The sequence below is a fragment of the Leptodactylus fuscus genome, chromosome 1 (assembly GCF_031893055.1).
Source record: "Leptodactylus fuscus isolate aLepFus1 chromosome 1, aLepFus1.hap2, whole genome shotgun sequence".
NCBI lineage: Eukaryota > Metazoa > Chordata > Amphibia > Anura > Leptodactylidae > Leptodactylus > Leptodactylus fuscus.
In genome coordinates this window covers 252,558,903-252,583,630 of record NC_134265.1, presented here as the reverse complement: position 1 = coordinate 252,583,630, position 24,728 = coordinate 252,558,903, and the positions used below count along the sequence as shown (strand labels likewise).

The following is a 24,728-nucleotide window of genomic DNA, read 5'->3' as shown; positions in this document are numbered from 1 at the left end:
TATGCAGCAACAGTTAGGATTGTTTCTTTTCATTCAGATGTATTTCATTTTCTGTATATTATGCAAAGACCTGAAGTGACAGCTACACACAGGTATCTAGAAATATTTCTGTCTGTAGGAAAATCATATCACATACTTCTTTCTTAAAAGAGACTTATAAAACTTCAGGACAGGAGATACGGTAACTTGCTGATAGCTATTGCAATGTATTGTAGAATATACGCATATCTATGGTATACCAAGGTTTGCAGAATATACGCACATCTCTATAGCAGGGATGTTAATGAATCCCTTGCCCCCTCAACTACCAATGTTACAAAAAAAACAAAGAATGCTCACTGAATCTCATTCCCACAGACCTGCAGGCTCCCGCTGTAATGATGTCTGCAGGTTGTCGCTCATTGCGCTTCCCTGCCACAGACCTAAATAATGGAAGATTTGAAATCAATGCCTGTCACCCTGAACAGCGGGACAGCACCCGAAAAGTGGGACTGTCCCACTTGATCCGGGGTTGTTGAGGGGGTTCCTGCTACCACAGGGCAAGGTGCAGATGCAACGTTGGCCCTATGGTTAAAGCGACCCTACCCTATAGTATGTGTGTGTTCCATTTATTATAAAAGCCACATTGAATTATCCTGTGTATTCCCAAGATATGGACACAGATGAAATACATACAGGGCGTTATGTCTGAACAAATCTTGCAATGTATAAATCATGACTAGTGTAATAGGGGTTATCTGGTAGTACAAAAGGAACTATTATTATTTTCTAGCATCATCATTGCCTTATTCACACCTGTATTTTTATAAGTATTTATGGTGAAAAATTTTTTAGTTAGTATTTTAGTTTAGTTAGACGCCATGCACATGTATTATCATGATGCATATGTTTAAGTAGCACTAGAGTTTCCTTTGCCTATGCTCCACTCCACTTTGACTGAAAATACTGATGCAAAATACTGACAAAAATGAACATATGTAAATGAGACCTGAAATCTTCCTCTACCTACAGACGTGATAAGTAGACAATGCCGCTGCCCACAACAGTAACACTAAGGGTATGTTCATATGGCAGAAAATGGATTCTGTGTGTGAACATATCGCACAGCTAGCCACGACGGAGTACCGATGCAGTGCGCTGGCATCCCATCGCAGCATTCTGCTCCGGATTAGGTCCGAATAAATGGGCCTAATCGGGAGGGAATCTGGCACCGCGGAATCAACCGAAGCTGATTCGCTCGTGGAATCCTTGGCAAGATAGGGTATCGCGCTTCTTTTTTCCACTGCTAGCTATCGGAAAAAAGAAGCGAGCGGATCCCATTGAAGTCAATGGGAGTCATTTTAGCAGGCGGTTTGTGAGGTGGATTCTGCCTCAAAATATGGTGCTAAAAAACTCTGTGAACTAGCCCTAAAGATTCTTTTTACTTGAGTAGATTTTCTATAGTATGTTGATCATCCCCCATTAACTTCCATTTGCATGTGAGAATTACCTTTAGTACAAGGACAAGGTTACTATGTTTGGCCCTACACGTTTGCATTTGTCAGAAACACATCCCCTGTATATATAGAAAGATGGGCTACTGGCCCAGGAGGATTTGCTGCTGAGAAATGAACATCTGTTTGCCTGATCATCAGACCTTTAAAAAGGTCCTTACAGGGGTTGGCCATGTTTGTTATTGTTTGTACAATAAAAAGTGGTACAATTTTCCAATATAGTTTCTGGATCAATTCCTCCATTTTCTAGCTCTCTGCTTGCTGTCATTCATTCTGATTACCTCTAGTGGATGAAATTCTTACCATGGTCATGTGATGAGCACCCACGCGCCCCTCGTTATAGTCACAGCTCAGTAATCAGACATCTGCCTGCTAATGAGCTGTGCACCTGTGTGATCATCACATGACCATGGACCGTAAATCACATGGCCATGGTCAGAATTTTACCCACTAGAAGTAACAGAATGAAGGACAGCAAGCAGAGATCTAGAAAATCCTGAGAAATTGATACAGAAAGTATATTGGAAAATTGTATATCTTTTTACTGTACAAACCATAACATTTGTCACTCAATATTGGTCTAAAAGTGGCCAATACATGAGGTTTTATATACTGTTAAAAAGCCGACAGTGTGCTGAATTCACAGCTTTCCCGTTATGTGCCCCAGGGCTAGATATATCCTTGCGGTTATAAGGAAGGGGGTGTTCCTTACTGCCCAGCCATGACGCTAACCTTTCCATAGATTAGTACTGAAGGGGGGGGGGTGTTCTTCACAGATTAGTGTCATTTTTGGGCAGTAAGGAATGTCCCCTTAGTACAGGGCTATGAACGAGTACTGTCAGGGAGGGGTGTTCCTCACAGCCCAGCTAGACTGTTAGGAACGCCCTTCTGACAGTGGGCAGAGATCGGTAATTGCACCGATAGCTCTTCCCCCAGGGCACATATTGGGAAAGCCAACAGTGCGCTCAGCTGTCGGCTTTGTAGCGGTATATAAAACTGCATGTGCCTGAGGATGTGAAAGGTTCCACTTTAATGTTATGATAGGTGGAGTGAGTGTTCAGATACAACCTAAAAACAGCCAATTCCCATTCTAGTTCTAAGACCCAGAGCGACCTCTGACTCCAGCTATTTAACCCCTAAATGCTAGTCAATAGCAACCAGGCCACATAGTAGTTTAGAGGGCACTTTCATTATACTTATAAAAACATATAGAATAATGTAGTTATTGAGAGTTTAGATGATGGGAGACAGTATAATGTGTTGAGGTAGCAGGCTCCAGGGTATGGGCCGTGCATGGGAGAAGAATGAAGGAGTCTGTCAGGATTGGAGATTACATGAGGAAAGGTATTGGGAGATCAGGTTAGTATGTCTTTGTTAATTATTTTAATTTAATTTGTTGGGCAAAGGTAACAAGTAACAGAATGTGCAGCATGGAGTGTCGGTATTATGTGGATGTGAGCTGTAGATCTGTGACCACTGCTTCATCATTCGTTATTCATTATGTACACGTCCTGGGTCAGCTCCTACATTGTTCCAGTCAGGTTTTAATTTTTCGCGCTCAAACCCCCGTAGCAGAGCCTCGCTTTGTGGTGTAGCCACGCCCAGCCCGGTTTTCCCCGCCCCCTCACAGGGAGGACGCTTGCTACTGGTCCGCTGCTGCGCGTGATACCCGGATGTTCACAAGTCCATATAAAAGGTAGCTTGTGCCGCGGGAGGAATTTAGCTTTGAATCCCGGGTCAGTGTGGTGTGGCGAGCTTCAAGCATGGTAAGTGTGCGGGTGCGGTACTTGGTGCCGTCGCCTTTATATGGCGGCCACAGTCCTCAATGTGCCTGGGCTTAGCGCGAATTCATTGCTAGCGTGACGTAAAATACGGGGGAGGCTGTAGCTCTAAAAACTGTACATTGTTACCTCAGGTCATATGGCGGGTTTTTTGCTCCCGTTCTCTTCACTATATCCCTATTGCTGTGCTTGGTTCTCTATAGTGCTATTGTCGTCTATAGATCACCTAAACTGCAGCTCCTATGTACGAGCACTGGGCGCTCAGCCAATAGTCCTCGTGTGGTTTAGCCTCAGTTTTCAGTCAGTACCCCTCCCCACATGATCTGGCCCCCAACCAGAAGCGCATCGCGTGTTGTCCTGCTGGGACCTTCAGGTCATTGATCAATGGCTTAGCTGTGTATTGTAGCACCTGCTGTGTCCTCCCCACCATGGGGTCTCTGAGCAGGGAGCCATGTCTTATTTCTCGACCCTTATGTGGTGTATTGACTAATAACTGGATGAAGGACATGGCGGCAGCCCCCACCGTCATCATTTGTTGGGGAAGTTCCCTGGAGCCTGAATGGGTGATGGTGTATCATGATCATGGCTGCTTGGACCCAGGCTTCTAGTTGTATTGAAGGAGCCTGATGGCTGAGCGCAAGTGCAGGGTGTCCTGGGGAGGGGGAGGTCCCTACACAATTGAAGAGCGGTGCACATAAAGCAGGTTTGAGCTTCTATTGTCCAGGCCTGGGAATAGATGCCCCATTTGAGATCTGTGACCCGTTTTTACAAGGGGTTTTCAACTGATGGTGACTTAACTTTAGTCTAGATCTATGGTGGTGAACCTATGTTGGCACTCAGAGGCCCATCTGTGGAACAGATTGTAGTGTTGTGGGCCAGATTGTACCGTGTAGGGGGCTTATGGTCACTATAAAACAGATCCTGTGTGATGTAAGTAGTGGCCGTTCATTGTTCAAATGCAGAGACCTTTACCTTTCAGTACAAAGTTTTGTATCATTGAAAGCTTGGTAAAGCCCTATTCACACAACTGTGTTTTACAGGTCTGTATCTGCCCACAACTGAGGATGTGCAAATTAAGGTTAAATTGCTGTTTGTGGGTTTCGGATTGCAGTTTAGGTACTCGGAATCCAAAAGATTTGCCATTATTTCGGACTAGATCAACAATATCTGATCAGTAGGGAGCTAACACCTAGCACTCCCAGCATCCAGGTGTTTCACCCTTTCACTTCTAACCCATCGTTCACATCTGTGTTCGCCATTCTGTTTTGGGGAGTCCGCCCCCCCCCCCCCCAAACGGACTATCGAATGTGATTGCAAGCGGTGTGTAGTGAAAGCACACGGATCCCATAGACTACATTGGAATCTGTGTGCTGGCTGCACACTGCCTGCATGATCCCTGTGGAGATCTGGCGGCAAGCACATGAACCCCATTATAGTCTATGGGGTCTGTGTGCTTTTACTGGCACACCGCTTGCAGTTGTGTTCGGTATTCTGTTTGGGGGTCCATATGTGGACTCCCCCGGACAGAATACCAACACAGATGTGAACGAGGCCTTAAACTATTCCTGTATACAGTGTTGTAGTTCTACCCATTTTCATGGATCTCTCATTGTGTTGAACCTTCACCTTCTGGGCTGGCTTTGCCACAGGTCACATGATCTGAGGCAGCATATGATTCACTTCACCTGCTTCTCAATGTTTTTTTTTTTTTCAAAGTTTAGTCTGACAGTCATTGCGATGGTAACGCCAGCCCTAATTCATGTGTTGCCACTTAAAGGGAACCAGTTTTGTGGTTTTTCCATGATAAACTGGCCCAATTGTGTGCAATTCCTCTTCTATTGCTGCTTCTGTGATCTTTCTGTTAAGCAAAATGAGGTATCAATGTTTGAAAGCATAAATATTCCTATGTAAAGTCTCCTACGTGATAGCATGTTGGGGCCCTTTCAGCAGTCACGCTGTTCTGCTTGCTATTTGTCTCCAGTGGTGTGGTTAGCGAATGGCCAGCATGACTACATTGGGTTAATTTCCATATGAGTGTGCTTTCATACTCTTAGTACTGCGCTACAACAGAAAGCTTAGAGGAACACCAAAGGAAACTACTTGGGCCAGTTTATTATGGTCCAACAGATTCTGTTTAAAGAGGACCTTTCACCATTTTGCCCACAGGCAGTTCTATATACTGGCGGAAAGCTGACAGTGCGCTGAGTTCAGCACACTGTCAGCTTTCCCGATCTGTCCCCGGTGTGAAGAGCTTACGGTCCCGGTACCGTAGCTCTTCTATGGTCAGAAGGGCGTTTTTGACAGTTAGCCAGAGACGTCCTTCTTCACAGCACAGCCAATCGCCCCCTGCATCTGCTCGCAGTACTCGTCCATAGACGAGCATTATCAGGGAGGGAGGGGTGAGTTCCTCCCGGCTCTCACAGTACAGCGCGATTGGCTGTGCTGTTAAGGATGTCTCTGGCTAACTGTCAGAAACGCCCTTCTGACCATAGAAGAGCTACGGTACCGGACCGTAAGCTCTTCACACCGGGCACAGATCGGGAAAGCCGACAGTGCGCTGAACTCGGCGCACTGTCAGCTTTTCGGCAGTATATAGAACTGCCTATGGGCAAAATGGTGAAAGGTCCTCTTTAAAAGGGTTGTCCAAACACACACCAAACAGCCCCAGTTAGTCAGTGGGGTCTGCTGGGCTGTGTGAAACTGCTGTTTGAGTCCACCCTGATGGACTCAAATGATGTAGGGCTAGAGCTCGTATGAACCTAGCACCAGCAGTCAGTGTTGAAGACGCTTGCTTATCCATGGTGCTCTGTTGACAGTACTGCTCCAGTTTCCCTCATGTCGCCACTTTAAACAGCTGTTTAGGGAATAATTGGGTGATGGTCTCCAGCTAATAGAAGATTAGCTAATCCTAAAGAGAAGGCATCAACTTTTAAGGCCCAAGAACATTTTTAGGAAATGGCACATCATTGGCAACATTGCTCATTTGACTGAATGGGCTGCAGTCCCGTGAACAAGTCACACAGCCTTATACATTGTGTATACATTATACATTATACATGGCTGCTACAGGTCAATCTAATTGAACTGAGTCATTTACTGTTTAAGGATGGTCACCTAGGACTAGATTGTTGAACATCATTCTTAATTATGGCCGCACTGGTGAAATGGACCAAAATTTAACTTTACGTCTTAGTCAGTAGAACTCTATTGATGGGCTACTGCTGCAAATTCTGTGCGGCTGGCTGCAAGACTAATTCTGATTATTTATTTTTATAGGCTGGTGGTAAAGCTGGTAAAGATTCTGGAAAATCTAAGGCAACTTCTATTACCCGCTCTTCAAGAGCAGGACTACAGGTAAGCAAATGTTAGCCTAAACTATTTAACCCTGACTTGTGTTGCCAGACAATTGTCTGGCTCACAGAACTGTAGCATTAAAGAGGACCTTTCACCACTTTGCAACCTGTGCAGCTTTCTGCCCCATGTTATAGATGCAGCTGCATAGACTGTAGTGCACTTTGAATTACCTCCCTAGCCCCCCTCGTTTTGGAGCTGTGAGCCCCGTAAATTTTGGCGCCCTGTATGGTAATTAAGGCTTTAGTGTCAGAAGGGCGTTTCTGACGATAAAGAGAAAAGCTACGTCAGTCTGACACTGTCCAATTAGCAGTGGACAGTGTCGGAGCTGCTTCTCCTGCCTAATCTCGTGAGTTCTCGTGAGATCAGGCAAACGTCTCTTCACAGGGCTGCACAGAAGACCCGGAGAAGCGATCCAGGCTGAGCACTGAAGTGGATGAAGGAGAACTTCAGTGACATCTTCACAGGTAAGTGAAGAAACCCCTAAGCAATGAGCATAACTGCCCTGTACACCCTGTGGTCCTAGGTCTAGCCCCTATACAACGAGCATTAACCCCTATAGCCCCCTGGCAATGAGCATTAACCCCTATAGCCCCCTGGCAATGAGCATTAACCCCTATAGCCCCCTGGCAATGAGCATTAACCCCTATAGCCCCCTGGCAATGAGCATTAACCCCTATAGCCCCCTGGCAATGAGCATTAACCCCTATAGCCCCCTAGGCAATGAGCATTAACCCCTATAGCCCCCTAGGCAATGAGCATTAACCCCTATAGCCCCCTAGGCAACGAGCATTATCCCCTATAGCCCCTAGCAATGAGCATTAGCCCCTAGGCAATGAGTATTAACCCCTATAGCCCCCTAGCAACGAGCATTATCCCCTATAGCCCTTAGCAATGAGCATTAGCCCCTAGCAACGAGCATTAACCCCTATAGCCCCTAGGGGCTATAGGGGTTAATGCTCATTGCCTAGGGGCTATAGGGGATAATGCTCGTTGCCTAGGGGCTATAGGGGTTAATGCTCATTGCCTAGGGGCTATAGGGGATAATGCTCGTTGCCTAGGGGGCTATAGGGGTTAATGCTCATTGCCTAGGGGGCTATAGGGGTTAATGCTCGTTGTATAGGGGCTAGACCTAGGACCACAGGGTGTACAGGGCAGTTATGCTCATTGCTTAGGGGTTTCTTCACTTACCTGTGAAGATGTCACTGAAGTTCTCCTTCATCCACTTCAGTGCTCAGCCTGGATCGCTTCTCCGGGTCTTCTGTGCAGCCCTGTGAAGAGACGTTTGCCTGATCTCACGAGAACTCACGAGATTAGGCAGGAGAAGCAGCTCCGACACTGTCCAATGCTAATTGGACAGTGTCAGACTGACGTAGCTTTTCTCTTTATCGTCAGAAACGCCCTTCTGACACTAAAGCCTTAATTACCATACAGGGCGCCAAAATTTACGGGGCTCACAGCTCCAAAACGAGGGGGGCTAGGGAGGTAATTCAAAGTGCACTACAGTCTATGCAGCTGCATCTATAACATGGGGCAGAAAGCTGCACAGGTTGCAAAGTGGTGAAAGGTCCTCTTTAAGTGTTGTATAAGGGTAGTGAATGTGAAAATGAAAACAATAGCTAATCTGTTAATGCTGTACAGTTCACTGTTTACTTTGCTGCCCTCATTGTCTTCTGCAGTCAATTGCTGGTCATGCGCAATACATGTAGGGATCATAGCCCAGGTCATTGATTAGTGTGCTGTCACCTAGATGTATGTCACTTACTGCACTCATCATGCCAGGCAAATGGGAACTGCTAGAGCAATGAGGAGAGTTTGTTTTCTTTCATATTGTATTTGGTGCACTTGTACTTGATTGATCATGAGAAAGAAGGTCCCAGAGTGGCTCAACTGTTTAACTAAGATCGCTCTGTAAGTAGTGCCACAGTCACAGAACATAAACATTGTAACCATGTGGTAAAAGGGGGTATATATTGATATGCATAGGACTGCCCAACTAATAGACATATTGTGTGCTTATACAAACTACACTGATCTACACTCAATGGCCAAGTGTCATGGGAAGGTACCAATAGCGGGTCACCCCTCCACGAGCCCTGATAACTGCAGCAAAACGACAAGGCATGGACTCTGTGAAATGTTGGAAGAGTTCTGGAGGGATATTGATCCACACACACTGTAGCCCACAATTGGTGCTGGGTCCATGGACCGGACACTGGTATCCACAGCATCCCATAAATTCTCTATGGGGTTAAGGTCAGGTGAGCAAGCAGGCCAATCGAGGGTCGTGAGGTCACTGGTGTGTTCATTAATCCAGTCCCGTGCCACCAATGAGCGAAGATATGTTGTATTGTCCTGTTGGTACACAGCATCTCCATCAGGTAACTCCCAACAACAGAAAGGGGTGCAGATGGTCTACCATAAGTTGTGTGCATCAAGCATCGGTCTTTTATCCTCGAACCTGGACAATGGGGCCCAATTGCAACCATGTGAACACAGCCCATAACGTGATGGATCACCCTCCCACCTGGACACGTCCCTGTTGGCATGCAGTATCCATGGGGCATATGCCACACTCACGTGCCAATCAGCTCTACAACTGGAACCGTGATTCATCAGACCATGCCACATGCAGTCACTGTTCCATGGTCCAATGAAGATGGGCGCGGGCCTCTGCCAGTTTTTGAGCTGTTTCGGCTTCAGCAAAGGGATTCTGGTCTGGTATCAATGGTTGGAGCCTATGCGGTGCAGTTCTCAGTGTACAGCCCTGGTGGAAATGGGGGTCCTGGTGCCTCACATTCAAATTGGTGGTAATTTGACCCACAGTAGACCATCGAGAACCCCGTAAGACTTTGCGGAGCTGACATCCGTCCATCGAACACTCGTGGTCAACCTGTTCGTCAGTTTACGTGGTTTCCAACGTGGTCTCTGATATTGCAGGTCCACCCGAAACACTGTTGAATTAGGAAACCCAAATTCCTGGGTGATCTCCAAAATGCTATGCCTTATGTGTCTTGCACTGATTATCCCATGTTTAAAGTCACTTAACTCGTCTCGTGAATATGGCAGCACGTCACGACTGTCTGCATCAGACTACTCAGATATCCTGGCGACACTAGTGCCATAGGTTGCATCGTGTCAATCTGACACAATCGGCACTGGGACACGCCATCTGGTGACTTTTGGCCACTGTGTAGTTGGAGTTTTGCTTATTAAAGGGTGCAAAAAGTTAGTTGTGACTGTTCATATAATGGTAGAAGCTGATACGATTTACCTTAATACCTAATTTGATGTTTGCTTTTTTTTAGTTTCCAGTCGGTCGTATTCACAGGCTTATGAAAAACAGAACAACCAGTCATGGACGTGTCGGTGGCACAGCTGCAGTGTACACAGCAGCAATTCTCGAGTATCTAACTGCTGAGGTATGACATAACTTGGTTTGCTGTAAATACTCAGTAAAACTCTAAGTTAATATGTTAGAATTATGACATGAGAGCATTTTGGTTTGCCAGGTTGCTGTTAGTCCTGGAAATGAGTTTCTCTTGCAATGAAATATTGATTTTAAGTATTTCAAACTGGTCAGTGATGACTAGCCCACTGCGCAATCTTATGTCATATGACTTATATGGTAGAAACAGTGCTGTATGCTTTCTGAGACCAGTTACAAACTTCCTTTGTTCAATGTGTCAAAAGTTCAGTTTGACAATGTTTTGTACCTTTTTTAATGGAGTTTAACTAGCTGTGAATTACATGACATCTGGCCATTATATTTTACCCCCTTCATCACATATTAACAAACTTTCACTTGCTGCTTAAGCTGATGAAAACCTGCACATGTAAATACTCCATAATTCTGGTAGACCTTGTCACTAAACAAGACACTTCTAGATTTAATCAGCATGAATGGTGGAGTTTGTTGTAAGATGTTAAAAATGTGCAAAACTATCATATAGCTAATGCAAGACCTTCTGCTCTTCCCTTAAAGGTACTGGAGTTAGCAGGAAATGCTTCAAAAGACCTCAAAGTCAAACGTATTACACCACGTCACTTGCAGCTTGCCATAAGGGGTGATGAAGAGCTGGATGCCCTTATTAAGGCTACTATTGCTGGTGGTGGTAAGTATACATCAGATCTATAGCCTGTTTGGACTCGCTATTGTACTGTATACACTACATGGATGCATGTTTCAGTGAAGATTCAGTATAACTTATGTACTGAATTCTCTACTTTCTGGGTTTGGTGCCAAGGGCTAGTTTAACTCAGTGCTGACCTTCCCTCTATGATCACTTATATAGAGCGGTATGTAGTACTACCCACTGAGCTCCTAAGTACAGAATAAATAGATCGCTCACTAATTTGCTTTAACAGCACAATTATATCACGACATATAATTCAGCTGTATTCATTCTATCAAGCTCCGCCAAGACCAGACTATCTGTGACAAGCTTTGGAACTGTTGGCTACTTGAAGACTGGAGAAACTCTCTGCACTAACTATTCAATCCTTTCACTGAAGGTTTTTTTAGATTCTTAAATTTTGGAGCCATGCCACAAAATTAAAACGGCATACTACAGCCTGTCTGGCAGCTTTTGCCTAAAAATTAAATTTCAGATTATTTTTCCACCTTTTTGAGTGACTTGATTTTTAACTAAAGTGAAGGAAATAATTATTTGATCACTTGCAGATTTTGTAAGCTTGCCCAATGACAGACATTAACAGTCTATAATTTTAAGACTAAGCTAACAGTGAGAGAATATCAAAAATCTAGAAAATCATTCTATAAATTTGCGCTTTGGATAGAGAAATAAGTATTTGATCCTTCTGGCAAACAAGACTTGGGGCAAAACCCTTGTTGGTAAGCACAGCAGTCAGATGATTTTTGTAGTTGAGGTTTGTGCACATCAGGAGGAATTTTGGTCTTACTCCTCTTTGCAGATTATCACTAAAGCATTAAGATTTTGAGGCTGTCACTTGGCAACTTGGAGATTCAGCTCCCTCAAGTTTTCTATGGGATTAAGGTCTGGGCACTGGCTAGGCCAAGCCATGACCTTAATGTGCTTCTTTTGAGCCACTCCTTTTTTGCCTTGGCTGTATGTTTTGGGTCCTTGTCCTGCTTGAAGACCCGGCCATGACTCATTTTTAATGTCCTGGCAGAGGGAAGGAGGTTGTCACTCAAGATTTTATGATACATGGCTTCATCCATTCTCCCATTGATGCGGTGAAGTAGTTGTGTGCCTTAGCAGAGAAACTCTCCAAAATATGTTCCCACCTCCATGCTAGACAGTGGCGATGGTGTTCTTTGGGTCATAAGCAGCATTTCTCTTCCTCCCAATACTGCAAGTTAATGCCAAAGAGCTCAATTTTTGACTCCCTGCTGCTGTTTGCCAACAAGGCTTTTGCCCCCAAGTATTAAGTCTTGTTTGCCAGAGGGATCAAATACTTATTTCTCTATGCAAATAAATGTAGAAAATGTATACAATGTGATGTTTCTAATTTATTTTTGATATTCTATCACTCACTGTTAAAATTAACCTACCCTGAAATTATAGACTATTCTTGTCGGTCTGTGGGCAAACTTACAAAATGAGCAAGGGATCAAATTTCCTCCACTCTGTTTGGTTTTTGTAACGCTGGAGCAGTGATGAATCAATAGTTGATGCTTCCTTGCCTTACTACCCAACTACATGTAATAAATCTGACTCCTGGATGCAGCTAGTGTCAACTTCACCATTCTGATTAAAATCAGAATTGTGCTTTCATATGGTAACTTAATGAATTTAACGTAATACTCAGACCTACATCTGAAATATTACAAGTTCTGTGTTGGTAACTGGAGCTGTACTGAAAGGGTTCTCTACTACTGCTTCAGGCTGTAGCCATGTGACTTGCGATATCTTGTTTCTAGTGCATTCATGATCCCTTTGCATGACTATCTGTAGCTGTAATGACCAATTAAGAATTGCTCTGGCCCTGCCAGTGAATATATGGGTCTGGTGACTTTGTTCCAATAAAGCTTGCTCATTGATATCCTAGAGTACATGAAATAAGTGGTAAAATGTGTATCTGCTAATGGAGAGTCCTTGCCATTTTAACATTTGATGTAACTTTTTTTTTTTTAGGTGTCATTCCTCATATTCACAAATCCCTGATTGGCAAGAAAGGACAACAGAAGACTATTTAATGGTGTCACAGGCATAGATGTGGACTTCTCTGGATTTGCTTGACTTCCCATCTGCGTTACTACCAGACATTTGGAGTGTAACCGGTTTTAAGTTTTGGCTTCAAAGAAGCCAGTTCTGCATTGTATCGGCTGGGAAATTTTTTTTAACTCTTTAAGCTTTGAATATTTTTTTTTTTCTATTGAACTAATTTTTTTTTTGCTGAATAAATGTAACATTCCTTGTTGTATAGATGCATACCAAGTTATCTAGTTGGATGGGTTGGCTGTTCTCAATGCTCTCTGGATGGACAAGTGTCATAGTACATATTACTACATTTTGACTACAAATGAAGCTTTTAACCTGCAAAGTTAGACTTGCTTGTCATTAATGGAGTCTGCCAGCCCTGATATGGTGTCATGTAAAGCACACTTTCATTTTTAGACTAGAACTGAAATGTTGCATGACTAAAGCATTTAGATAAAGCAGTTACTCTCCTTAGACTCGACTCCATGCTGTCTTTAGCACTTGTCACAGAACAGCAGTTCCTGATGTCAGTCAGATGTGCTGCAGACTGTAGGGAATCATGCTGGAACCCAGGAGAAGTGGATTATACTGTATGTTCACCTTTCTTGAGCTGCTGCTAACTTTCTCTGGGGTCTGTTTGACCCCTGAGTATGATAGCAGGTCGTTTGGTCTCAATAAAACCACCAGGTGAACCTTGCAAGACTAATCTCGCACAGTTCATCCAGCACATCCTATTGTAAAAGGGGTGACCTAAATCACCATTAATCATAATAAAGGTAAAATGCCCGATTGGTATTTGACTTGGGTCATAACTGCCCAGCCATACTGTAGCTGGCTTTGCACAAATCCCTTCAAATTCTCAAGCTATTTCTGCTGGCCACTCTTTTGTCTTGGGGCAGGATGTTTTCTACTAGCGGGGAAAAAACTCCCTCTGTCTTCCACTAAAATAAATTTCCAGTTGACTCCAAAAACTGAATATGCCCTAAATGAAGATGTACACTTCATTGCTCAGTGGGCCCATGACTCACTGACTTGTTTCTAGCATGTTAAAAGTACAATAGAAACGGAGGGGTGGAAGTCTTGCCATGTTTGGGACCCTAAACGCTAGCTATGTGAGGATAGTGGATTGGTGGTGCTGAAACTTGAAATTCTCCTCTCTGATGCCTGCAAGTTTAATGTACTGTATAAGCTGAAAGACCCTAATTTAACCACACAAAAAACTGGGAAAATTATTGACTCGAGTATAAGCTGAGGGGGGGGGGGGGAATGCAGCCTGTTAAATATCTTGTATTTGCCGGTGAGACTTGTGTCCACTGTTAAATATCCGGACCTGGCCTTGTCCACGATAGGAAGAAGTCAGCTTGTTATAAATCAGTGTAGAGGTTTATTAATATCTTGAAGGAAAACACAGGAACAGGGAAAATGTCCAAATAACACAAATATCAGTCAATTGTCAATAGCTTACATCTTCAGAGAAGTTAAATCATCTGGATATCTTGTAGTTACAGCTTGGTTCATGCTTGTCATCTGGTTGGTGGACTTGGGCTGGTTACGACGTCCATGGATGTCCATCTGCCTGGACCACCCACCCTGGTGTTCCCAAAGACAGACCTCCTGGTCTTCCCCTGGTCTTCCCAAAGACAGACCCAGACATGTGTATTTCTTACTCATTTATATTCATGAGAGTGGGTGTTACCTTCCATCTTGTAGCTATGTAAGGAGATTTTTAAAATAGTGTACACTAACCGCACCCATGTTCCAAGAATATAAGACTATGATGTCAGTAGAGTGTCTGCTAGAGAATATTGTAAATATATAATATTTAACATTTCCCCCTTTTGAGAGTGAAATATCTGTTTGAACTCTCAAGATATACTATACAACAATATTCATACAATTAGATTATATCTTCTTTCTTCTTTGCTGAATACTGGAACTTAATTTTCATTAATTGTCCATATAACAATAATTTCATCAATTTGCGATACATTTTGTCATTAATAAATGTTATGTTATGTTATGGTAAACTGTGATCAAAGATGAAACCAATTTGATCCACTATCTAACCTACACCTGATGAAGGCTCTTCTTTCATCGTCTGGTCTTCTGGTCATCTCTTCTTCCATCATAATAGAAAGCTTACCACAAATGTAGTTCTTGACTTAAAGTCCTTTAGATTTCCTCCGTGTTGTGCAGATATTATAACATTGTCCATTAAAGTTCATATTATGAAGATATTGATATAACAACAAAGTCCATATGTTATGTTTCACTTCACCAAGACATAGACTGTAGAGGAGTTTCCTTTGGTATTTACCTTTACCACCTGTCACTGTAGAACAACAATGTGACACTTCTGGAGCAATACTGCAAAAGCAAGGCAAGTGTGAATTCTGACATCATCCCTGCTGCTTGTCAGTAAGGTTCAGTCCTGGAATCTCAGTCTCTTGGATACACAATATCTGTATTCGGGTTTTATCATTCACAACCCTTTTGCTCACCAAACAACTTGAAGTCTTGAAATAGAGAGGATTCCACCAAACATTGATGAGGACGTCTTTATATTTGTCCAATCATCCGCTGATCAAAGGTTCCAAACTCCAGTAATAGTTTTTAAACACAGTCCTTGGCATAAGCTTAAGCATATAGCATCATACCTTCAGATTTTGTCTTTTCCCGCACATCTTCTTCTTGTAACTGTTAAAGTCTTTTTATTAACATTTGATATCAAACTTTATCATAATCTTGGACTTGATTGAAGATAAGTTTTCTTTCCCTAATAGCTAAGCCAAACTAGGCAATTAACTAAACTATAATATCACAGTGTACCATACCACTCATTTATATATCATACTTCTCTTTACATTGTATCAATATTTATATTTGACTTATTAAAATATTGATATTCAATACATTTATCAAACTATCAGATAATAGTACTTTGGATACAATAATCTATATAAACATCATATATCAACATATATATCTTTATATCTATATGTATGAATATATATGTGTAATTTACTTGTGATGACAAATTGCAACATAACTCTGAAATATAATGTGATTATTAATTACCATTCTATAGACAATCACAATATTTATTCTTTAGTTAGAACTTTTCACCAATTATACTAAACATATGTTCCTATATGAATGTGTTATCATACTTAATCATACATTTTAGTCACTTTATTTTCCTTTTTAATAAGAAATAATTTTATTTTAAACATTCATTTATTAAATATCATTGTGTTCTTTATCTGAGACACAATATTAACCTTTATTCATAAAAACGTATGTGCCTAAAGTTTCCTCTTAACACCTCGTCTCTTCACAGATTCCTGTGACCTTCTTAACCTTTCAGATACCTCCAATACCAAGAATAGAGACAAGACTTAAGACACTTGACTCTGTCTTACACTTAACTGTATATATTCTTGTGTACTGGTTGTATATGAACACCATATATATTAAATAAGTATATAAAACATAAGCATTTCAAAATGTCACATCCTATAATCAGAAGTTTAAAGAATAAACCAGAGACTATCACTCTTGATATCCCATATCCTTTGATGATCTTATACGTCTCCTTTCATGAAGATGATTAGCTTATCTCATTTGCATATAAGACATTTATGTTTACCCGATGTTGTTTTCCCAATGTTTGTGGATGTTGATGTGTGTAAGTGTATGCAAGTGTGTGCGTACATGTAAGAATACATAATCAATAATAATATAATAAAACAATAATACAATACTGGCTATAACTAACTAGATTTTCCCACCATAACTAATATATTTATTATCCCATGATCCAATTACCCCAATAAGCCTTTATTGTTTGTCAGGTTTGAACAAATATATTGAAGAGCTATCTATATCTTAGTCAAAAGCTTCTTCTTTTGCAACAAACTATTCACAAACTAAAATAACCTTCACCCTACTGCATCTGTCACCTTTCCTCAGCTCATGTGACTTAAACACTTGGTTTTCCTGTAGGTATAAACATATGAGGTTCCTTTCAATGGATTTCAAATATATTTGCTAATTTCCCAGTTTAATATAGAGTATCACATAAGATAAAAAATAGAAAGAAATAGAAAAAGAAAATAGAAATAGAAAATAGAAAGAAATAGAAAGAAAATAGACGTCTCTTTGTTGGATATATTTTCCTTTTTTCCTTGTTGGATGCATCCTGATTTTCTTAGGCCTATTTGTGATGTCACAGATCTGTTGTATACACCAGTGGACACATAACACACATAACACTTATACTGACCAGCCCATCAGGGTCACAGGTCACAATGTGTTGCTGTCAATCAACTGACCACATGAACGAACACTTATTCTCACAGTAAGTAAGAGCTCCATGCCTAGTTGCATGCCTTCATACATAATGGATTATAACTTGAAAATCCTAAAAACATGGACTTTACATGAAACTATTGAAAAACATGCTTGAGGTAAGTTAGAACTTCTATCACTTTATCATGCATTGTTATTAGTCACACCATGTGAAATTAGTTTACTCATTAATAGTTAGACACTCCATGTATTCTTTTGGCTATAAGGAAAGAATGATGAATGAATGGACATCACTGATTGAACTGATCCATTTTTCCATATATCTATATCTGATGAGAAAAAATAGATAAACTTTAGCAAAAACCAAATTAATACAATAATGATTTTAACCAATGGAAAATTTAATAACTTTATGGATCCCTAGTACTATTTGATCATATTCATATAATGTACATAACATGTTCCTCCTCTCTCTGCATCCAGAGAGTGGACTATGACAAAAATCTGTCACCACACATCAGGCTCTCCTCCTATATGTGTGTGTATATATATAATAATATGATCCATAGTATTATTCACAATAGCATAATTAGGATTATTTTACAAACATTATCACATAATCATGTGGGTTATACCTGATCATTGGACTTCTCCTCATGTAAAAGGGATTTCTCTTTACATAGCCAGATAGTACATAAGTAAATACTCAATAGACAGTCATTCCTTCAGAGATACTTTTAAACTCGACCCCTGACCTTCCTGTCAATCACATCCCACAATAACTCCACCAGGTCATTAGAGAATGCCAAGCTTGCCCTTTTCCTAAAAATATTAGGTAGCTCAAATTCCTCTTGGTTACTGGGAAGATCTGACATTTTGGAGACAACTGGTACATTCCCAGATACATTCTTTTGCAGATACTCAATAGATTTGGCTGGCTGCAATTCTTTAATTTCAGTTAATAATGGAATTTCAATTTGTGGATTTTCTTGCATGGCATATGGTTTATATGCAACATGTAATTTCCTACGTTTCTCATAGATTTTGTCACTTTCCCTCCTATAAATAGGGGACACTTTAACATGATTTGACAGATGTCTCTTAATAGGCTTTGCTTTTTGCTTTGGACATACTCGATTTACATTTGACATATGTTTCTGATGTCTTCTGGCCATGTCCAATAAACTAGCAGCTTCAAATAAAGTCTTCTTATCTGAGGCACTGGCAAGGGTGACTGCATCCAAGAATTTGAACTTTTTAACAAAACTTTTCACCATAGATGAAGAGTTCACCTTTTGAATGACAGTTTTGTATGTTCTCTCAAATTTAGACATGAATGCATATGTACATTCTTTTCTGCCAATCTTTATCTCATTCAGTATATCAGGTGTTGGCATGCTGTCACCTCTAGTGCACCAGATTAGTTTCTTTAATCTCTCCACATCACTGTCTTTTAACCATTCATTTGACTCATTATCATAAGACATTTTTGCAGACAAACGTTCTGTAAAATCAATAGGAAGCCATAATTTAAACAGTTTATTTCTCTGTTCAATATTTAGATCAAATTTCTCTGCATGGCTTTCAAAAATTTCTGAGTTTCTACACACATGGATCTTTACATCATATGTGGGAATGGCTTTACTCAGATTGATCAAATATTCCTGAGATTTTAATTTCAATTTAGTTTCTTGTATCATTTGTTCTTCACCATCTATGGCCATTACTGCCACATGGTGCTCTTTATCAACATATTGAGATTTCTCATCTGTCTGAACAGATTTATGCATACTATTACTTAATTTCTTTTCTGTTACCATGTCATTAAAAATCTTTACCAAAGAAGCTATATTCCTAAATACCTGCTTCTCTTTTGTAGAACAAATTCTATTTTCAATCTTAGAATTTGCCTGCTCACATTGTGTATACAAATCTTGCCATATACTCGCTAAATTGTCACTAGACACAATTTTAAACTCAACGTTACACTTTTTAGACAATGACTCTAATTTTTCCATACTTTAAAAGTAAAATCTTTACTCACCACTGTAGAAAGCTTCACTTTTAGCTTGTCCTTGGAACAGTTGGTCCCTGTCATCAGAACGTCTCAGTACGTCTGGCACTTGTGGTCCTTCTGTGTTTCCTCACAGGCTTTCCTCACACAGGCTTCCGTATCATATAACACGTACAACAGTCATCTGTATCTCACCAATATAGGTTTCTTTTCGAAGTCTTCCTGAATCTTGCAATTCATACAACTTGCAAAATACTCCTCTCTTCCCCCTTAATTGCAAGTGAACGGAACGAGAAAAACAGGAAAAAAAACAACCGTGCTGGCTCGCCACTGTTAAATATCTTGTATTTGCCGGTGAGACTTGTGTCCACTGTTAAATATCCGGACCTGGCCTTGTCCACGATAGGAAGAAGTCAGCTTGTTATAAATCAGTGTAGAGGTTTATTAATATCTTGAAGGAAAACACAGGAACAGGGAAAATGTCCAAATAACACAAATATCAGTCAATTGTCAATAGCTTACATCTTCAGAGAAGTTAAATCATCTGGATATCTTGTAGTTACAGCTTGGTTCATGCTTGTCATCTGGTTGGTGGACTTGGGCTGGTTACGACGTCCATGGATGTCCATCTGCCTGGACCACCCACCCTGGTGTTCCCAAAGACAGACCTCCTGGTCTTCCCCTGGTCTTCCCAAAGACAGACCCAGACATGTGTATTTCTTACTCATTTATATTCATGAGAGTGGGTGTTACCTTCCATCTTGTAGCTATGTAAGGAGATTTTTAAAATAGTGTACACTAACCGCACCCATGTTCCAAGAATATAAGACTATGATGTCAGTAGAGTGTCTGCTAGAGAATATTGTAAATATATAATATTTAACACAGCCGCTACTGGAAAATTTCAAAAATTAAAATGGCTGGAATTTTTGAGTGTAGTAGATGCTGGGGAGGGGGTGTTGGTTGTCTGTCTGCCCCTTCCCTGAGCTTGAGGATTGGGTTTTTTTTTTTTTTGTTTGTTTTTTTTTTTCCCCCACACTTGGAACTCAGCTTGGCTGAATATAGGGTATCTATTAACCTCTTCCCAACGGAATAGGAGCACTGTAGATACTCTGTATTCAGTAGACTGGGCACTCTCAGACACAGAGATGCCTATTGTGTATGTTTCACAGTAATTTTCTACTATTTTCGGTAACTCTTACAGCAGAGTTGCCGGAGCTTATGCTTGCAATCTGATTGTAGGCATTAGCTCTGGCTTTACCGCTGTAAGTTACAGCGGAGAAGCCGGTTGCTATGGTGGTCCCTTTTCAGAGTGGTGCCATTACACTTACAGACCTGGCATGCAGACACGAGGGATGGGTGCCAGGGCCCGCACCATTGCCACGCTCCTGCCAGGAGTGTGACAATACTGTACATTTCAAACTGCAGAAGTACTTATGGTACTTCTGCTAGCACACCAGGCAGCAGACACATGCCGGTGGCGGGCCTGAGCTTATGTGGCTATGTCACCCGGCGTGTGATGGAGTTGTGGAGGTCTGTGTTCCTGGGCTGCTAGCAGAAAATTACCGTAATGACTGTATAAGCTGAGCAGCACTTTTTCAGCACAAAAACTGTGCAGAAAAACTCTGCTTATATGGTAAATGAATTTTTGAGGTTGGTGTTGATCATTCAAGTTGAGAAGAGTTCTGGCTACAGGACGCCTAAGGGACAGCTGAATGACAAATTTATTACAATCGGACCTTGAGTGTATATCCGACTAAACTGACTTGGAAGTTCCTAAGTGGGTATCAAGTTGGTGCATATTGGTGTAGTCCTTGGCTAAAAAAACAAACCTGCAAACGGTTACCCTTTCTTTCAAATTCTCATTTTATTGAAAAGTATTTAACAATACAAAAACAATGGCATAAGATACATGCTCTCTGCGAGATGTCTTTGATCTTTGTAAGTGTTATGAAAAGTACAAATAATTGAATATCATAAATGACATCCGAGACCGGAACCTGGTAAAGGTGGCAAAATTGAACAAAGTTGAATAGAAAAGGGGTGGGGGGGAGTAGGAGAGGGGGTATTGGTCCTAGGTTACTGAGTCAATGCGAGTGAGAGGAAGGAGTATATATTATGTCTAAAGATCATATATAAACTTTGGAAAAGCTGGTATCTTATGAGTCATAATTTGGGTCTTGTTCTGTAATCTAGCCATGGCTTCCATAACTCCACAAATGAGTGTTTCCTCAATTCCCAACTATATAATTCCTCCAATCTAGCTATTTCATCTATCTTATTCAGCCATTCCGGAACCGTAGGCAGGTCTTTGTCTAGCCAATGAAGTGGAATAAGTAATTTAGCAGCTTGGACCAAGATAGTGGCCAGATCGTTTTTTAGAGGGTGTCCACGAATTAGCAAGTAGCCAAAGTAGGACTGAAATAGGAGATGGTGTAAGAGTAGAATGGGTTATTTGGCGCAAAACCGATTCCACTTGTTGTCAGAATGGTTTCATTTTATCACAAAACCAGAATAAGTGCGCTAATGTGCCACTACTCTCTCCACATCTCCAGCAAATATCATCTTGTCTCAACCCCATCGCTTTCAATTCGACAGGTGCTTTATACCATCTTGTGAGGATTTTAAGAGTTCTCCTGAATCCTAATGCAAGGTGAGAAACCATGGGATCTACTATGAATATGGGATATCTCTGGATCCGTAAATGTGCGACCGAAGTCCTTTTCCCATTTACTAATATAGGCTGGTTTGGGTGAGAATGGACGTGTTAATAAACAGTTATAAAGCAGAGAGATCATACCTCTAGAAGTGTCTGGACGAGAAAGTAGAGTTTCAAACCAGTGTTCTGACATGGGGCATGGAAAGGACCTTTTAACAAGGGCATGAGTGTTTCGAAGGTCAGAGACTTGAAGAAAGTATGAGCTTTTTCCAAGACATGTTGAGGGATTACATCCCGACGTAACAGGTCCTTGAGTTTGTATGACTCAAGGAATCTCCAAGCCCCTGAGATCTCAATGGCTTTTGGGCGTACCAGGAAAGGTGTTAGGTCCCCAAGAAGAGACGGGGGAGGATTCCCAATGAGAGGAGTAGAATCAAGTATGTCCTTGAACATCCTCGCCAATGCAGCTGAAATCTTAAAAGGCCCCACATGCTAGCCTGGAGACGAGGGCCGAGAGAGTTGAGTTTGAGGGAAACCTCTAGAGCTTTGCTATTGTTAGAATGTAGACGTAGCAACCTCTTCAATAAGATCATCCTATAGTAAGTCCAAACATCCGGCATGCCAAAACCCCAAAACTTCTTCGGGCGGATGAGACAGTCATATGAAAGTCTTACTACCCTATCTCCCCAAAGAAAGGATGAGAATAACGATCTAACTTTCTTAAAGTAGGAGCGTGGGACGAGGATAGGGATCATAGTCATAAGATAAAGGAATTTCGGGAGTACATAGGTACATAATAAATTTCTTCTCCCCATCCAAGATATATACGGGGTAGAGAGGGATGATAGATAACCTTGTATGGATTTAAGTAACATGGCATAATTAGCTTGGAAGAGTGAATTAGGATCTCTAGTAATGTAAACACCAAGATATTTTAGTTTAGATGGTTGCCAAGTAAATGGGGATTGTTGTTGTATCACTCTGAGTTCAGGGATAGATAGGGAAACGTTCATTGCCTCAGACTTTGAGTAGTTGATTTTGAAGTTGGACAATCGTCCAAATTTGTTTAGCAACTCAATGATATGAGGAAAGGTGCGAATAGGATCTGAGACAAAAACTAGTAAGTCATCCGCAAACGCTGCACTATAATGAGTGTCTTCCCCAACCGTGAATCCCTTGATGTCTGGGTGGGCTCTGATCGCTTGCAAAAGGGTTTCCATTATTAATATAAAGAGGGTGGGGGAAAGAGGGCAGCCCTGCCTCGTCCCATTTTTAATAGCAAATGGGTCCAAGAGAGTGCCATTGATTCTTATTCTAGCACTAGGGGTAGAGTATAGCGAGAACACAGCTGTAATGAATTCCTGAGGTATTTCAAATCTAGCTAGTACCTGGCCCATAAAAAGCCAGTTAATTCTATCGAATGCTTTTTCAGCATCAGTACTGAGGAGAGTCAATGGTAATTTCTTGCGCAGAGCATATTGAACCATTTGTATGACCCTACAGGAATTATGATTACCCTCTCTACCCGGGACAAATCCACATTGTTCTGGGTTTATCAGTTTGGGAAGAAGTGACTGTAGACGGGAGGATAAAATTTTTGCCCACAATTTCACATCAACATTTAATAAAGATATGGGCCTATAGTTTCCGCATTTATTAGGGTCCTTGCCCTCCTTAGGTAGAATTGTAATAGTAGCCATAAGTGCTTGCGGTGGTAGTGGGCCTCCCCGTCTAATCTCTTCGCACCACAAAGACAAATGAGGGAGCAGGATCTGATCAAATTTCTTGTAATACCCCACTGGGAGGCCATCTGGGCCTGGGGATTTGCCCAATGGCAAAGAATTCAATATCTTTTGGACTTCCTGATGAGTGACAGGTTGCAATAATGTAGCTTTCTGATCTTCTGACAGAGAGGGTAAATGCAACCCTCGGAGAAAATTGTCCATTTCAACAATGGTATCTGGATGATCAGGACTAAGGGCTGGTGTCAAATTATATAGCGTCTGGTAAAATTCCTGGAACTGAGAGGCTATTTCTTCAGTGGAGGAGATAGTCCTACCCTGTTCCGTTATTATCTTGTGTATAAAAGTGGAGTCTTTATGCTTTTTGATCATCTGTGTCATGATCTTGTTCCCCTTATCCCCGTGTGCGTAGTGTTTAAATTTGGAGTATTGGTAGCTTCTGGCATGCCGGATATTGAGGTGGTTGCGTAGTTGGTTACGCAAATCCAATAGCTCAGATTGGTTAGATAGAACCTTTGAGCGTTTTTGAACACATTCTAAAGCATAAATTCGAGCTAACAATTTGTTTAAGCGTTACATCCTCTCTCTCTTGACCCTCGCCCCCAGGGCTATCAACTCCCCACGGATGAAGGCTTTATGCATCTCCCAGGTGATAGCATGGGAAGTGTCAGATGCAGGATTTTCAACAAAGAAGCGTTGTAGTTTGTTGGATAAGTCAGCTACATGGCGAGGATCGTCGAGAAGCATCTCATTGAGTCTCCAAACCCATGCCTTAATAGGCAACTCGTTCAGGGTCAGTGACATAAATATGGGGGAGTGGTCCGAAATAGTAAAAGAACCAATGTCAACAGCAGTTAATACAGATAAACATGTCTTCGATACAAACAAGTAGTCTGTACGGTGTGAGGAAGAATGAACTGAGGAAACATAAGTGTAATCTTTGGATGACGGGTGAAAAACTCTCCAAGAGTCCACGACTTCCAATTTGCCTAGAGCTCTGTGCACTTTAGCTAGAGATTTTTGTGAGTGTATCGAAGAGGAAGTTGAGGAGTCAATCATAGGAGAAAGTGCTAAATTAAAGTCTCCTCCAATAATGCAGATGCCCTCCGCGAAGTCTTTGAATTTGGAGAGAGTCTGTGTGAGCCAGTAAACCTCCTTAACATTAGGGGCGTAGAAGTTGCCAAATGACACT

General features: G+C 41.5%; 1 protein-coding gene and 1 non-coding gene across 2 annotated transcripts; both read left to right on the top strand.

The window, feature by feature from the left end:
* Positions 1 to 3,171: 3,171 nt before the first annotated feature.
* H2AZ1 (H2A.Z variant histone 1) lies at positions 3,172 to 13,276 on the top strand. The gene is made up of 5 exons (XM_075265270.1): positions 3,172 to 3,259; positions 6,551 to 6,628; positions 9,934 to 10,047; positions 10,611 to 10,740; positions 12,745 to 13,276. Exons 1-5 carry the CDS (start codon positions 3,257 to 3,259, stop codon positions 12,804 to 12,806), a joined length of 387 nt encoding a protein of 128 aa, XP_075121371.1. The 5' UTR covers positions 3,172 to 3,256; the 3' UTR covers positions 12,807 to 13,276.
* On the top strand, positions 10,202 to 10,285 carry LOC142190949 (small Cajal body-specific RNA 18). The gene has a single exon (XR_012714587.1).
* Positions 13,277 to 24,728: the final 11,452 nt, after the last annotated feature.